Here is a 16,511-nt window from a genome sequence, read left to right as displayed (position 1 = left end):
GTGCCAAGTCTACGATGACATCAAAGGGAGATTTCATTGTCTATTTAGAGAGGGCTTTGGACCCTTATCCTGGATCATGGAGTCCTAGATTAGAGGTGCCTTGGACTCTTCCCACTAGAGCTCAGCCGACACAAAGAGTCACTACTTAGAGATCCTCGCCCCCAACAGCCCTCCTCTAGGTTGTATTTAACCGTGTTCTGTATCTAGAAACTTCTTCTAGTTCTGGTTTGCCATCACTTAAGTATCGTCATTAGTTGAGCACGACATATCTCACTCTACACAGGATCATCTGATGATTACATGTACATACAAGAGTGTTAGATGTTTTTTCTTTCAGTTTTCCATGGCTTAATATATCGATGGTACCATTGTATCACGTTTGGTCTCATAGACCTTTGGGATCTCGTAGACGTTAATAACAAAGGAGCAGGAGCACATAGAGGTGGAGACAAATGAGCGATGCCATGAGATTCGGGGGAGATTCCATTGCCTCTTCCGAGAGGGCTTTGGTCTACTCTCTAGGATTATGGACTTCCCAGACCAGAGATGCATTGGTATGTTTCTACTTGAGATGGGCAGACACTGGAGGATCCTCCCAGAGACCCCAGGCCTCGGGCACCACCCGTTTCCTGACAGGCGACTATCACTAGCTTCTTCGACGATGGAGGGGACATCATCACTGATGCACCTACCAGAGCCATCCCGTTGAGAAAGACCAGAGGAGTCACATGGGAACGAGCAACAAGACTATGGCACGCCAAGCGCCCCCCACCCCCATGGTAGACATGTGGTCTACAGATCCAAATCCAGGACATCCTTCAGCAGCACTAGGCTACTTCTACTTATCATCCGACATCCTAGAGTGGCACTGGACTACTTCCACTCACCATCCAACTTGACGGACCTAGGCGGTTGGTTGGCAGCTCTGCTTGATCGCCCCATGGCCAATGTTTTACATGGACCACTACCATGGAAGGTGCACCCTAAGGAGCTCTATACATTACCTCATCTATCACTTAGCTCTATCATTGCACCCAACTGTTACCCTTTTACATTCATTTCATTTCATTTTTGTACTATCTAGGATGAGTGATATCATGGAAACATTGCAACGCTTTGTCACCACTTGGCCGCCCAAGTGGTTCTCCCAAGGGACTGATACATTGTTGAGAAACACTCAAGCAAGGGATTAGAGGGAGCTAGTTGTCTAGGTGCTGCAATAAAGATGTGTTGTAATCACGATTACACTAGTTGTACTCTAATTTAGAACACTCTGTAGAGCATCCTCACCTCCTCAGTTGCCTCTCTAGCTATGTGTTCTTCCTCTCTACCTGCTTCACCTTGAAGCCTGAACGATGGGCCTTCATCCCACCAGATAAGATCCTGATTGCATGAAATGTATGTCTTGAGAGGAATAAAGAAAGACGAGAGGCATAAATTCATCAAAGATAATTTGGAAAAACGTTTCGAAGATAGCCACTTAACAGTACCAAACTAGTGTTAAAAGCCACAAAAGTGACTTTTTTTTTCTATAAGACTAGTGTTAGTTCATTATAGAGTTTTAATCATACTTATTTATTTTGTGTGTACCTTTTTTTATTATCTTTCTTAGCTCTAAGTGGCTAGTGTACCTCGTGATCCTGCTTAGATTGGCAGGCTTGTTGTCTTTGAAGATTGGTTGATCTGTCCTTGCTTCAAGTAAGAAAGACCTGTTGGTCCATATTTAATTGCTGATTTCCCTGGCTACAGAAAAATCATTGGACACGTCTGCATCCTACTCACAAAATTCTCATTATGGATGTTCTGTTGTCTATGGTGGACTTTGCGGCCTCATACAACAGCTACAAAAATTTGCAAATACGCATTCAGCAATTTGCTGGTGACAGGTACAAATTGTGATGTGAGTGAAAACATAAGACACACATAAGGCAGTGGCAAACTATTTATGTGGATGTATTTCTGTGTTTAGGCCTCCACCTAACCTCCTGAGACAGGAGATTGAAGGGACAAGGATCTATTTGACAATTCTGAACAGAACAATCACAGAGTGTGAACCTCTCTCTCAGCACAATGCCGTAAGCAATGGGTCTCTTTCTCATAGTGAAGAATTGGATGTTTCTGGAGATGTTTCTAGAGGGGAAGAGTGGCAAGTTAGAGAAGCTGCAGAGCAGAGATTGGTTTCATTTTGTGCACACATCCTTAAGGAAGCGTCCATCTCACAGCCTGGCATTGGTGATGTGCTGGAGGCTGAGGCTTTTTTTGCTGCTACCTTACGATCTCCTGTTGTTGTGAAGGTAAATTTCCTGAGAGTCTAGAATTTATGAGGAAAAATCCTTACACTTTCTGCTTGTTGAACCTGTTGCCATAGAGTTTTCTGCCCTGTTTAAGTATGGTTTTTTATTTTGGGGTTCCTCTTGTGGTTTCTGCAAACTCTCTGTTGCCAAGCTCTAGGTTATGTTTTCTCTGCAGTATAACAACACAAAAAATTGATAAAAAATTGCATCTAAAATAGAGTTTTTCATAATAGAGCTAGGGATGTAGAGAACAAGATATGCATTTTTTTCTGCACGCTGTAAATGTTAGGGACATTGTTAATGTGGTGTGCACAAGTTTTCTTTATCCTCATGAGTTACGAGTAGTGTTTTGTATGCCTAAACAATTTAGGCATTTACATAAAGAACCACAAGGGCTTTTATAAGACAATGGTGGTAAAGAGTGGAAGTATGGGAACTGGAACCAAAACAAAACGATGACGGGCTGATATTCAGACTCTGATGAGAGAGGGTCAATGGGAAACAAGACAATTTGTGGCACACAAATTTTTTGGATCAGACATTGTTAACAATACTCTGTCCCTGTGAGTACTCTCTTGTGCCTGGCCATGATTACAGCCCATGCATGATGTGCATATATGTGCTACACACCATTTGGATGATATGATTTCTATCTGTGGTCATATCGATCTGCATGCCAGGCTTGGAGATCTCTGTGTGCAGAGGCCAATGATGCCCCAAGACTCCCCTCTTCTCCCCTCCCTCTCCTCAAGGTTAAATATGAACATAACAATACAAAACCACAGCCAGCCAAAGGCCAGTCAATGATCATCCTTGAAGGAAAGGTGTGCGAAATCAGTCTGGGATTTGATGGTTCCAAGAGAGAGTCTTTTGAGAGTGGAAGAGAAGAACATCCCATGGTCCCATTTCTTAAGAAAGGTAGTGTGCCTAACTTGTGCAGATTGTGAAGGACCCTGGTTACATGTCCAAGTGGCCAAAAAAGTATGTATTATATTTGCCCAGATGATGCATATCAACTAAGTATAAAAGGTATGCATCTTGCCTTCCAAATATGCCAGAGCCATTGACCTCCATATTGCCCCCTCTATAGGTGGTGAGATTTCCTCCTAGAGTCTAGACACAGTCCTCCATGCGCCAGCAGCTTATGAGACCACTCAATTGGTCTTCTCGCTAGGACAAGAGGGCTGCTTGTTATCTCCTTCATGGAAACTCTGGCTATGGGAATTAAACGACTGGCTAGGTTGCAGTAGGACATGGGAGAGTGGCGGTCCTTCAAGTTCACACTCTCTTTGTGGTTGATTGTGCACCACGGTGCCATTCAAAGGCAGCTCTCTGAGAGTTTCATCTCTTAGAAAAAAAACATGCCTTTAAGCATGTAGGAAAATCTCATTAGGCTTATAAATTCCTCGATTGTACAGGTTTTGGATGCAATGTCAAGAATGGAAGCCAATCTATTCAATACTTCCAGTGTTTTTCTTATGTCAACTCTTTTGTTGGAAATGTACAGGTTTTGAATGGAATGTCAAAAATGGAAGCCAATGTGTTCACAAAATATCTCGGACAATTTTACCCTTTCTTCACAAAACTTATTTGCAGTGAACAGGTGATTGACTTCTAAACAATATGCTATCTGTTTCTTTCCTGTTTAAGAATGTCGTTTTAAGAGGGATCATGAGCGCACTTTTGCATATGCTCTCTGTGTGCGCGTGTGCTTGTGCAGACGTGCACATGGGTTCACACATGTGCCACACACCTCACACAAAAGATAGAGAGAGTCCAGAGGAGGATCATGGACATGTTGCTTGGACAATGGAGAGCTCACCATCTCATCCCTCAAGGGCTGAGGTTCTCATCCGCTTTTGTAAATCTGCAGTCTTTGCAAAGACACAGAGTACTTCATATTAACAGTTTGGCATCTGCTTTTTGTTACAAAGACCTGTCTATTTCGTCATCGTGTACATCTCTGGTGTGATAGCATTTAGGGATGCTCTATGCATCTCATTGTACCTAAGTCTTATTCGCTATTTTTGCCTCCTGCAGACGTTACACTAATGGCAATAGTCTTTCCTTTTTGTAAAAGAAATGTATGGATGTCAGGGAAGCCTGCACAGACAGTAGCACAACCCTGGGCGTTTCAAAAAGGGATGCTCTATGCATCTCATTGTACCTAAGTCTTATTCGCTATTTTTGCCTCCTGCAGACGTTACACTAATGGCAATAGTCTTTCCTTTTTGTAAAAGAAATGTATGGATGTCAGGGAAGCCTGCACAGACAGTAGCACAACCCTGGGCGTTTCAAAAAGGATGCTGCTTAGTCTCCTGCACCCCTATGCAGCATACCTTGCATGTCTCATATCTCAAATGATGAGAACCTAGTTGAATGGCATACTGGCATTGGCTGTTTTAAATAGTTGAAGGTAGGATCCCAAATTCGCTGCATAATTCTGGCAATGAGTGTTTCCAAAGTGGAAAACACGCTTGAGCATGTCATCTTCGGATGATCCCGAGGCGGATGGTTAGACGGTGAGAACAAATGAGATTACGGAGGCTATGCTGAGGGCGTATGTGTCCAAGAGACAGTTTGAGTGGGAAAGTTATCTGCTGTAGATTGCGTTTGCTTATAACAGTAGTACGCATGCAGCTAGTGGTTTTTAGCCCATTCATGTTTGTGTATGGTAGGGCTTGCTTTTCAAAAAGATAACTCCAAAAACAAAAGCTCAAGTGCTTTTGAATTTTTGAGGATAAAAGCTCTTTCAAAAACCCATTACCATAGACGGCCAAAGAGGAGAGAGAGAGAGAGAGAGAGAGAGAGAGAGAGAGAGAGAGTTATATTAAACGTCTTCAAAAGGCCCAGTGGGTCTAGGAGACCAAAAGTGATACAATAGTATCCATGTAATCTCATCATGGTACAAAAGAAAACAAAGACTAGAGCTATGAGCGTGGAATGTCAAATCCGAGCCATATGATACAAAGTGGGAACATCATTATTGTACAACCTATGGAGCTAACCCCCTGGTAGGGGGAGGGGGCCCTCAAGGATATCAAGCATGGGGTTAGCCTAAAGAAGGCTCTGCAGAGAGAGAGAGAGAGAGAGAGAGAGAGAGAGAGAGAGAGAGTTCCAATCAACAATGGATTTTTTGCAAGATATGTAGGATATGTTGAAGGTTGTAAGGGAAAGCATAACGAGTGCTCAGGATTGTGCTTAGTCATGGTTGTTTCTCGTACGCGTACGAACCAGTTCATACGTACAATTCGTACGGTACGATACCGTACGGTACGATATGCAGATTCTGCCCGTTTTTAGCCGTTGCGCCGCCGTCGACTGCGCAGTTTTGTAGCCGTTTATGCCCGTTGTTGCAGCCGTTTTGTAGCCGTTTGCTGGCCGTTTTGGGCCTGCTTTGTGGCCCATGTGTTTGCTTGGCCCATTGGACATGCTACATGCCCTTATAAAATGCCCACCCCCTAAGCTTCTCTCAAAGCTCTAGCCTCTCAATACTCAAGTGAGTCGTGACCATCAAGCCCCCCCCTCTCTTGAGTCTTGCTCAAGTGACCATCAAGCTCCCCTCTCTTGCACAGGTCACACATTGGTTCTCACAGCATGGCCTAGACATGGATCATCTACCACCATTCCAGTATGACAGGGATGCACCACATATCCGTCTCTCTCATAGTGAGAGGAACATAGTATTGAGACAGGATCTATGGCAGCTCTATACACGAGAGACATGGATATCGCCTACACAGCCTCTTCCACCGAAGATGCTATACTACAGAGATCACTTCATGAGTATCACTGATGATGGATTTATAGAGAGGCCTAGATACATGGAGGGCTTTTTACCACACGGCTCCCGAGTGGCTATTGGTCAGCTCAGAGTTTCATCACACCGATTGGAGATTGAGACTGGCAGAGCAGCATGGATCCCCCGAGAGGAGAGGGTATGCAGATTGTGCAGAGAGGAGGTGGAGAGTGAGGAGCATTATGTATGCAGATGCAGAGCATATACAGCCATCAGAGAGAGATATCCCATTTTATTCAGAGAGCCACATTCCCTACGCCAGATCTTTGAGACAGCAGACCAGCGCATACTGGGGAGATACATTCTAGACATACAGCGCCACAGAGAGACATTATTACAGGCTCAGACAGCTCCAGAGGGGGGGCGACAGACACAGATTACTACATTTTTTCAGAGATCCATGCCCCTCCCAGCCCCTACACGGTAGGGAATTACTCTCCAGAGAGCAGAGACACTTAGAGCCCGCAGGAGACAGAGGACACCTGGCTTTCGGACACCACGCCTATACCAGAGAGAGATGACAGAGATCAGAGCTCAGTTTCACAGAGAGGGTGCAGAGCGAGTGGCTCGCTTCAGAGCACACCCAGGCATGTTCTTCAGGGAGCTGTGGACACCCCCTTCACTGATGTATACCATTTTATACCCCCAGTATGGTACAGGATGGAGCTAGCTAGGTTGCATATCATGATTGTATACTCCATGCATATAGCTTTGCATTCTCCTAGTAATAGAGCTCCATCCCCTGCACACCCAGATTCAGCTTTTTTATTCAGTACTTTTTCATTTTGTTGGGGTGACAGAGGATACCCCATACAGGTACTCCGATTTGTCTCATAGGCCGAGTTCGGTCTTTTGGAAGACGTTAATAAAATCTTTCTTTCTTTCTTTCTTTCTTTCTCTCTCTCTCTCTCTCTCTCTCTCTCTCTCTCTCAACTCTCAACTTTCAAGCCACTCTCTCCCCCATAGGCCCTCTCTCAAGCCTCTCTCTCTCTCAAGCCTTTAGGCTCTCTCTCTCTCAAGAGTCAAGACTCAAGCCTCACTCTCTCATTTTCTCAAGCCTCTCTCTCTCTCTCTCTCTCTCAAGCCTATCCATCTCTTGAATCTTCTAACTTCTCTCTCTCTATTACAATGACAAGGGAGAAGAATGAAGCCTTCAATGTGCATGCTATCCATGTAGAGAAAGCCGATGGAAAGTCCAAGTCATATAGGTGGACTTGTAAGTATTGTGGCAAACAATACACAAGTGGAGTTACTAGGCTTCTCCAACATGTTGGAAAGGTGGGGGGGCAAGTTGCGCCATGCAAGGAAGCCCCCCTTGCTATATCCGATGAGATCTTCAACAAGATCAAGGGTGGATTGGGTGCTCACTATGATAGTGGTAGAAGCTCAAGGGCGGATGATGAGGTCATTTCCCCGCCTTGTGATACATCCTCCCCCGCCGCCTCCATCGGTGCCGCCTCCGCCTCCTCAAAGAGACAAAGGCTTGAGTCTCCCATGAGGCAAGCCACTCTAGCCCAAGCCACCGGGGGGTTCTCTTCTTCTCTATCACATCTCCGAGAATGGCAACGGGTAGCGGATATAGAGATTGCACGCACCATTATTGAGTGCAATCTCTCATTCCATGTGCTCAAGGTAGATCAATGGAAGTCGATGGTGAAAGCCATTGCAAATGTGGGCCCATGTGAAGGATGGACCGGCGTCTCCTATCATGACATGCGCACGAAGAGGCTTGTGGACGAGAGGGAAAGAATCGATAGATCTCTGAATCCGGTGCGGGTGGCATGGTCCAAGTATGGGTGTAGCGTCCTCTCCGACGGATGGAGTGACCGGAAGAAGAGAGGCATCATCAATATACTTGTCTCTTGCCCTCTTGGCACATACTTTGTGCGGGGCGTGGATTCCGGAAAGGCGGGGAGGAAAACATCGGGTGCATTCATATATCGCCATATCAAGCAAGCCATCATGGAGGTAAGTTTCAACTTTCAAATTGCACTAAAGTCTTTAAAGTTTAGGCTTTAGTATATGTGATATGATCATATGTGGCTATATCATGAGTCATGACTCAAGTCTCATACCGCATACGCTCATTGCATCCATTCATGTGCATTGTGACATGTAGGTTGGATCGAAGAACGTGGTGCAAGTCATCACCGACAATGCTTCAAATTGCCGTCGGATGGGGAAGTTGCTCGAGAAGGACTATCCCTCCATAGTATGGACACCTTGTGCCTCCCATTGCATTGACTTGCTCATGGAGGATATGGGCAAGTTAGTGTGGATGAAGGAAGTAATGACCGAAGCTATCTCTATTGTTACCTTCTTCACCACAAAGGTGAAGGTGCTTGCCATGTTCCGCGAACATAGCAAGTTGGAATTGAAGAAGCCTTCATCTACATGCTTCGCCTACATGTGGCTCCTCTTGGAGCGCCTCCACGATGTGAAATCCTCCCTTCGCCAAACAGTGGTCTCCACAATGTGGAATGAGTGGGATGAGCGAGAATCGGCGGAGGCCAAAGCCATGCAACGGCTTTGCCTAAAGGAGGAGTTTTGGCAGTCGGTCCGCACTATTGTCATTGCGGTCACGCCCTTCTATAGGGTATTGCGGATGACCGACATGGAGGGAGCCACCATGGGCCTTCTTGTTCACTTCATGACAGAGGCCATAGCAGAGTTACGCGTTTCTCCTTCCATCGACGAGGAGAAGCGCGATGGTATGTTGGCCATTGTGGAGAAGAGATGGAAGTGGATGCGAAGACCTATCCATGGTCTTGCCGCTTTATTGCATCCGGCTTACAAATCACCCGCCCTCTTCACCAACGTGGAGCTACTTGAAGCCCGAGATGCTTACTTGCCCAAAGCATTGCTGGAGGATCGCCATGGGAAGTTCCTTGAGGAGCTCATAAGCTACAATGACCAAAGGGGAGGAGCCGCGTTTGCATCTACTACCTGTTGGAAGAGGGAATCCCTTGTGAAGCCCCTCTTTTGGTGGGAGACATTTGGGTATGCGCTCTCAAGCCTCCAAAAGGTGGCTTTGAGAATCCTAGCTCAGGATTGCTCTTCAGGTGCATGTGAGAGGAACTGGAGTTCCTACTCACTTGTACACACGAAGTTACGTAATCGCTTGAGCACGCAACAGTTAGAGCGGCTAGTGTATTGCCGCGCTAACTTGCGCATGCTGCGCGCAATGTAAAAGATGGAATCGGCGAGACAGGTATAAGTTACAACTTCTAAGTTATAAGTTATAAGCATTCAGATTTCAAACTTCAATGTTTATTGAAATTTGGAACCAAATTCTAATACATTGCTTGTCACTTGATCATTGTACAATGTAGGTGAATGTGGATGCATTCAAGCTCACAGGGGGCACTCTTCAGAGTGTAAACAAAGTGTAGGATGAGGAGGAGGAGAGGATCTATGCAGAGATCTATCGAGAGCTCGAGTCGTTTGATCGACGACCTACTCGCACTCGTCGTGGGCGTGGAGGTAGTGGCAGAGGAGTGCAAGTAGGAAGCCGTGGATGCACGGTTCGTGTTGCTCCCAGGGACATAGTGCATACCTATGTGCGGCGTGGATCGGGTAGCTCCACACTCGCTCTTGCAGATGAGGATGCTCCCTTTGGCTTCTCACATGAGCTTAGAGAGCCCGAGTTCGATGCTGAGGGCAACCTTCTTAGCGATGGCGACTTCGGCGAGGTCACTGATGTGTCCTCTTCTCATGAGGATGATTTCAGCGAGAGCTCTGATAGTGATGCCTTTGTCTAGTCTCTCCTTGGGCCTTGGCTCTAGCCTCTCTTTTTGTACTCGCGCCTAGCGTGCATGATCACATCGCACCTCTATACTTTATGTACTTTTGTTTGTCACTTCAAACTTGTTTAGTTGTTTTTAATGATATTTTGGTTTGAAACAACTTCTCTAGACTCTACCCTTCCAAATTGAAAATGTCTATGTTTGTAGGTGTTCTTGAATTTAAAAAACCGTATTTTATCGTACCGTATTTCAAAATTTCATATCGTACCGAATATTCCCGTATGGTATCGTACCGTACGGTATCGTATTTTCGTACCGTGACAACTATGTGCTTAGTATTATGCTAACCAATGACGAACCCTGAAAATTTTACAAGAGGGAATAAGCGTGTATCCTAAAGTCCCAAAGGACTCTAAGATGATGAGGACTGGCAAGCATTAATAGTTACCTTCTCGATTTTGTGGTCCTTACAAAAGATTAGTGATGTTGCTTACCGGTTAGCACTACCTCGTGGAATCGAGATTCACCATGTGTTTCACATCCAATCGTTTGAAAGAACGTCTTTGGTGAAGGTGATGAGGTTGTGACAATGAAGGAGATCCCTGACGTGGAGGACATAACTAGGTATATTTCTATGGAACCTGAGTACATTTTGGATCAATGTACTAGATGGTCCCTGCATACCATCTTACTTTGAGTACTTGATTAATTGCAAAAGACGGTTTGAGGACGAGGCTACATGGTAGGCAATGAAGAGTTGCTTCCCTGGATTCTTTGTTGAAGAGACATCAATGGTTCTCAAGGGGGGAAGTATGTTACATCCCAAGGCTAACCCAGGTTAAGACCTTTAGGTTAGGTTACGTCCCAAGGCTAACCCGGGTTAATACCTTCAGGTTAGGTTAACCATAGCCTAGGGGTTAGGCATCTTAAGTGGGGATTAGTAGCTTTTATGAGACATGTGCTATATTTGGCTCGAGGCCTATGTAAGTGACTTGAGTTAGTTTGAGATGGAGCTCCTTGGGCCTAAACCCGAGGGCTTGAGACTACTTTGTGTTTACATCCCGGATGGGTGTGTGTTGGTGGTATGGGACGCCAGGGACTTTGCATGTGGAGCCATGTCTCGGATGCTACTATCCTCTTGTGCTTAGGGGTGAGCCTGAATGGCTCTATGGTTGGGCGTTGAGCTAGATGCTTGAGTCTATGTGTGTTTTCCTTTTTGTTTATACTTAATTGTAGGGTCTATTAGCTTGAGGGCTTGATAGATAGCTTCCCCTCCCAAACCACATACTCCTTGATATGTGGGTCTCGCCTTCGAAAAGGTGACTCCCACTCGAACTGGCTATGTATGGTAAAACCCCTTTCAAAGCTGTGATGTGTTGAGTCTCTGTATAGAAAATGATATCCTTGGTTATGAGAGTCTCGCTCACACCTCCTGAATGCAGGGTGCCATTGCAGTTCCATATTGCTAACCTCAGGTGTTTGGCCTCATAAACCCCGTGCCCCTATTTGGAGCAACCCTCAGTGATAATGATCTAATCATCTCTGTACACTGCCCACTTGCCCACTTTGCGGGCTTCATGAATTGTCACCATCAGTCCCGTCCGTGTGCCACTTGAGCCGGGGTGAGATCATCCCCTATGTGAACTCGTGTTCCCTTGAGGGCAGCCTGCCTATCCAAGAAGGCCTGTCTACTAGTGACATCGGGGAAGGTGATGATAAGGGGCGGTTCTTGTGTCATGTCCTTCTCTGCTCTCCATGTATCCTGTGAAGGGGGCAGGGGTGCCGTACACCCAACATTTTGTAGAGTGCCAAGGCATCTGCCTTAGGGGAAGTTCCCACTTGTATCCCATGTACTGGCACATGAAGGGACCGTGCTTTCCTGCGATTTTCCTCCTCTAGGGTCGTGTATAATGCTTTGTGGGGGTTTGTGTAATGTATAATGCTTTGTGGGGGTTTGTCTCTTCACTACCTCCACCGAGTCTGTTTCAGAAGTATGGAGTGCTTCCCTCAGTTTGTCATTTGCAGCCATGAGCTGCTCCATGCCCATCCTTAAGCGCTTATGTGCATTCGGCTCCCCTTCTCCCGTGGCATGGTCTCTAAGAGAGAGAGAGAGAGCCATATTAAACATCTTCAAAAGACCCAGTGGGTCTATGAGAGCAAAAGTTACACACTAGTGTCCATGTAATCTCATCATGGTACAAAAGAAAAGAGAACACGAGAGCTATGAGCTGGGAATGTCAAATCCGAGCCAGATGTGACCATCATCATCATACAACCTATAGAGCTAGCCCCCCGGTAGGGGGAGGGGGCAATCAAGGATATCGAGCATTAGCCTGTAGGAGTCGGGGATGTTGGGCTCACTGTAGTGCCGTGGCCTGGTCTAGAGTCACACCAGAGTGGGGTTTGGCGGGAATCGGGCACTCGAGAATGTGTGGAGAGAGAGAGAGAGAGAGAGAGAGAGAGAGAGAGAGAGAGAGAGAGATTAAATGTCTTGTAAGATCCAAAGGGTCTTTGAGACAAAAGAAAGTGTTACAATAGTTCCATGATGTAACTTGATCATGGAAAAGAAAAACATAGACAACTAGCTACATGTACAATGATGATGACAATAGGCATATTTGGATACATGTAAAAATTGAACACCTCCATTTCGTGGCAGTACTAGAGGAGATCAATGATCCTAGACAATGGACCAAATCCCTCTTGAGAGAGGCAGTGGAATCTCCCCTGGATCTCATAGTACGATGCGCAGTTGCGGATCTAGTGCTCCTCCGTCTAGTTCTCCAAGAGAAAGAAAGAAAGAAAGAAAGATTTCATTAATGTCTACAAAAGACCCAATGGGTGTATGAGACCAATATGTGTTACAAAAGTTCCATGTGTAAACTGTGAACATGGAAATAAAAAGTACTGAAAATGAAATGAAAAGAAGACCCACGTACTACGCGGGCCTCCCATGCACGTGGTACTGAAAATCCCGTAGCAAGATGGCCAGAGATACTTGGGGAATGTGTCCCATACCTCCTCATCCAACGAGAGTACCACCATCCTTCAGAATCAAGTGTAGAGCTGCAATGGCATCCAGTTGATAGGTGGAAGGCTTGGATCCCCAGATGCAGGGGCTTTTAGGAGGGATCGCGCTGTCTCACTAGTGATGCCACGGGTGTGAGATAATAGTGGTCCCTCTTAGGAGGGATCATGCTCTCTCACTAGTGATGCCACGGGTTTGAGGTAATAGCGGTGCATCCCCACTGTAGTGGATGGGGGGCAGGCGATCCATATGAAGCTCATGTGAGAGGAACCACTTAGTGACCCTAGCATAACAAACCCTAACATGTCTCATCTCGGCTAGTGGCTTAGATGACTCTAGTGCCAGCAGCCAAGGGAGCCTGCCTCTGTCCAAGGTATAGATGCGGTATATGGCAAGCGGGCATCAAGTACCAAGGGGGCTTCTCCAAATTCTGCAAGAATAATGGAGTGAGGCATTGAAAGCTTATTCTGAATTATCCGCAAGAACATCATGACCTGTAATCTCTCTATCCTCCTCCAGTCATCCTCCCTGAGGTCTGTCCCCAAAAGGAGGTCCCATACATCACAACAGGTGTCACAAGTGTGTCAAAAAGCACTCTCTGAGAATACAAGTACCCACCCCTTAGTGCTAGGCTTCTCTGCTGAATCTGAGATCAGTACTATGTCATCTGCATAAAGCCAAATGAGTACCAATGTATCACAGTGTGGAGCCCGGCTCACAAAGTCTATCAATGAAGTAAGAGATCTCATCCACAGGGAGGCTTGGTGGTAGAGTGGTGTGTGGAGGGGAAAGTGATGCAGGCTGTATCATGCAAAAATGTGGTGAGCTAGGCCTTGATGGTGGATAGTGGAGCAGAAAGATCAAGAGTGGAGAGTTGGGGCTTGAGATGACCTTGATAAACATTATCTAGGTCATGGTGAAAGTGGATCTTTGTGTAGGCTGTGGAAAAAAGAAATTAAGGAGTGTTTGGTGGCTGCTGTCTTCCTGTGTGCAACTGTGCATTTTCAGAGTCTTGCTATCCCACATTGACCATCCAACGACGGAGTTGTAAGACCTCCAATTTGTAAGAAGGCAAAGCACTTAATTTAAAAAAAAAAGAGAGAACACTAAAGCACTCGTAAAGCAAGCAAACCCAAGGCAACACTGGCAATGAAACAACATCAGCAATCCTAGTGGAAGACTTGTGGCAACTTTCTACGATGAAACCACGAAAAGACGGAGAGCTCATACTCATGTTTTGATGGTTGCACCCTTGCTCCTTTGGAATCCCCCCCTGCTATTGCTTTACTAACTTTTTGATTTTTACCATTTCTAACCATTTATGCACTAACATATCACGAAATTGATGACAGAATTATCCAACTTGAATTCACAGAGAGCTAAATGTAAAAGCTGAAAATGGGTGTCAGTAAATGCCAGATATATTAAGGGTGGTATGATTTAAATGCACATGAGAGAGAGAGAGAGAGAGGCTGATTGATCAGAGTTGACTTTTTTATTCTTTGTAGGTTGATGTCCGCAGAGGGCTCGGTGATCTTTTCAAGTCACAACTTATTTCCAATCTTCCATAGTCTTAAAATGAATGTCAAGGTTACTGCTGCCTGAGTTTTGTAATATTCTGGTGTAAGTGTAGGTTCTGTGCCACCAAGGGAGCCTTGTTCGTAGTGAGTTTCAAGGTGCTACATACTAATGTTTTGGAGGTTCATTCTTTTGGGTCCAAGGTAAAAATTGTCGAGTGGCCCTTTGTAAGGTTTTATAGGATCAATTTTAGAAATTGTCAAGAGACCGCACTTGGAGAGTTTATATGGTCCTTGCCTTTTGACAAATGGACTGTTGAGAAGTCATGTACGCAACATATCTTGTAACGAAAGCTCTGGTTTCTCATGCAGCTTAGTCTGTTTGCACAATCAGGCTGAGTCTCTACTTAATTCTTTTTGAAGAGTACATGTTTTTCATGACATCTTTCAGATTGTGCAACACACATAGATGGATACCCTAAAATTAGTTGAAGTCCCAAATCATGAAAACCAACTTTAACACGACAGCATCGGTGACATGTTGCTAAGGATTCGTTGTGTTAGGACTCTTGCCATTTTTATGTATAAACCTCTGAAAAGTTTGTGAGTCAATTGTGCAGAGATGCATGTTAGTATTTTATATTGCAAGGGTGGTTCAAAACTTTTAAAGCAAGGGAAAGTTCTGAAGACTTCTTTAAGTGCTGTAAAGTAAAGGCAAAAGTTTGCAGTGTATTGTTGAACTGGGGCTCGTGTATTGTACTCATTGGTATTACCTACACGTAGCTGAATATGGCTTTCGTGTTAGCAATGCAGTGCAGCATGTGTCGAGAAACAATTGAATCTCAAGAAGTGCTATTTTACTCACACAAATAGAGTAAGAGATTTTGTGTGAACGTGTGAAAGGCCTTAAAAGCCAATCAGTTTGTTTAGAGTTCTCTTATTATAGTCCTTGTAATGTTCACATTATTGGAGTTTTTGCATATGAGCTTTGATAGGGCATGTGACGAAATACAGCCTTAAATTTTGAACTCCATGTTTTCTACCGTAAAGACATCCGACTATAAAATCAAGTAGCTATGACTTCTATATCGATGGAGGCTTCATGGGGATTTAAGGCAATTCTCAAGCATTTAAGTGTAATGCATTAAGTTGTGTAGTAGGTTTAACTTTTGTTTGAATTTGGTCTTCAATATACAATGATTAGGGAATAACTTCTGGGAGAGGACATACCCTCTAGAAAAAGATGAGTTCAGACGAATCTCAGGGCAGCTTCAAAATCGTGGGAAGGGTCATTTTTTTGGGGGGGGGGAGGGGGGAACGTGGAGCAGCAGCCACACTCGGTCGCCACAATGATGAAAAACATATAAATTTTGTTTTTCCCCGTCCTTCGTCTACAACACTCTTTTAACTAGCTACTCTGATCGAGAACGATGCATCTACTAGTCTTAGTAAGATCGTGCATAAAACACCGCAGGGCCTTTTAGGGAGGTAAGATGCCACATCAGAGGGAATACCTCCAGGCATGAGCAAATCTTTGAAGGTTACGGAGGAGGGAAACCTCTCTTGTGAGGTAGGCGGTTGTGTCGTTTGCAAAACTTTGAGTTAAGTAGCTCGTCCTGGGATTTGATGGGGAGGTGGAGATCCACGAGTCATGACTCCAGCCCAGAGAGAAAGCTGCCCATCGCCTTTACCACGAAGAGGAAGAGGAAAGGGGCAAGGGGGCATCCCTCCCTAGTTGGTTTGGAGATTGGAATGCCCCCCTTGCCCCCATGATGAATATCTGATTGTGAGTTGTCGAATACAAGGCGAAGACACCTCTTTTCCATCCATCCCCCGCTTCTTGATGAAGACATGACTGTGAGCTGCCGAATACAAGGCGAAGACACCTCTTATCCACAGCCAAAAAACCACCTCTACAAAAGCCAAATCGACACTATCATAGGCCTTCTCAAAATCCACAAGTAAAACGTTAATGTCCTTGCTGTGAAGCTTGGCTGTAGTTGTCGCCTCCCAAAAGGTGAAGATGTTATCCAAGATAATTCCATCCTGGGTGAAGATGGGATGGGGAGATGAGGTTGCAGGGCTAATGGCGTTGGTAAGGATTTTGTAAGCGCTTCTTAGGAGCGT

General features: G+C 45.2%; 1 protein-coding gene and 1 pseudogene across 1 annotated transcript in view; both read left to right on the top strand.

Annotated features, from left to right (window-relative positions):
* The window catches only part of ATMIN7 (HOPM interactor 7), a 70,697-nt gene extending 55,946 nt beyond the window's left edge, over nucleotides 1–14,751 (top strand). The window contains exons 30-33 of the mRNA XM_086798520.1: nucleotides 1,750–1,886; nucleotides 1,970–2,294; nucleotides 3,802–3,897; nucleotides 14,376–14,751. Coding sequence (XP_086654646.1) covers nucleotides 1,750–1,886; nucleotides 1,970–2,294; nucleotides 3,802–3,897; nucleotides 14,376–14,438 — 621 coding nt within the window. The 3' untranslated portion in view covers nucleotides 14,439–14,751. The remainder of the gene's footprint in view (nucleotides 1–1,749; nucleotides 1,887–1,969; nucleotides 2,295–3,801; nucleotides 3,898–14,375) is intronic.
* LOC147638605 (uncharacterized) lies at nucleotides 7,807–9,854 on the top strand (annotated as a pseudogene).
* Nucleotides 14,752–16,511: the final 1,760 nt, after the last annotated feature.

The sequence above is a fragment of the Cibotium barometz genome, chromosome 5, assembly GCF_041138505.1.
Source record: "Cibotium barometz isolate CiBa-2024 chromosome 5, ASM4113850v1, whole genome shotgun sequence".
NCBI lineage: Eukaryota > Viridiplantae > Streptophyta > Polypodiopsida > Cyatheales > Cibotiaceae > Cibotium > Cibotium barometz.
This window is presented reverse-complemented; position numbering and strand designations above follow the sequence as displayed.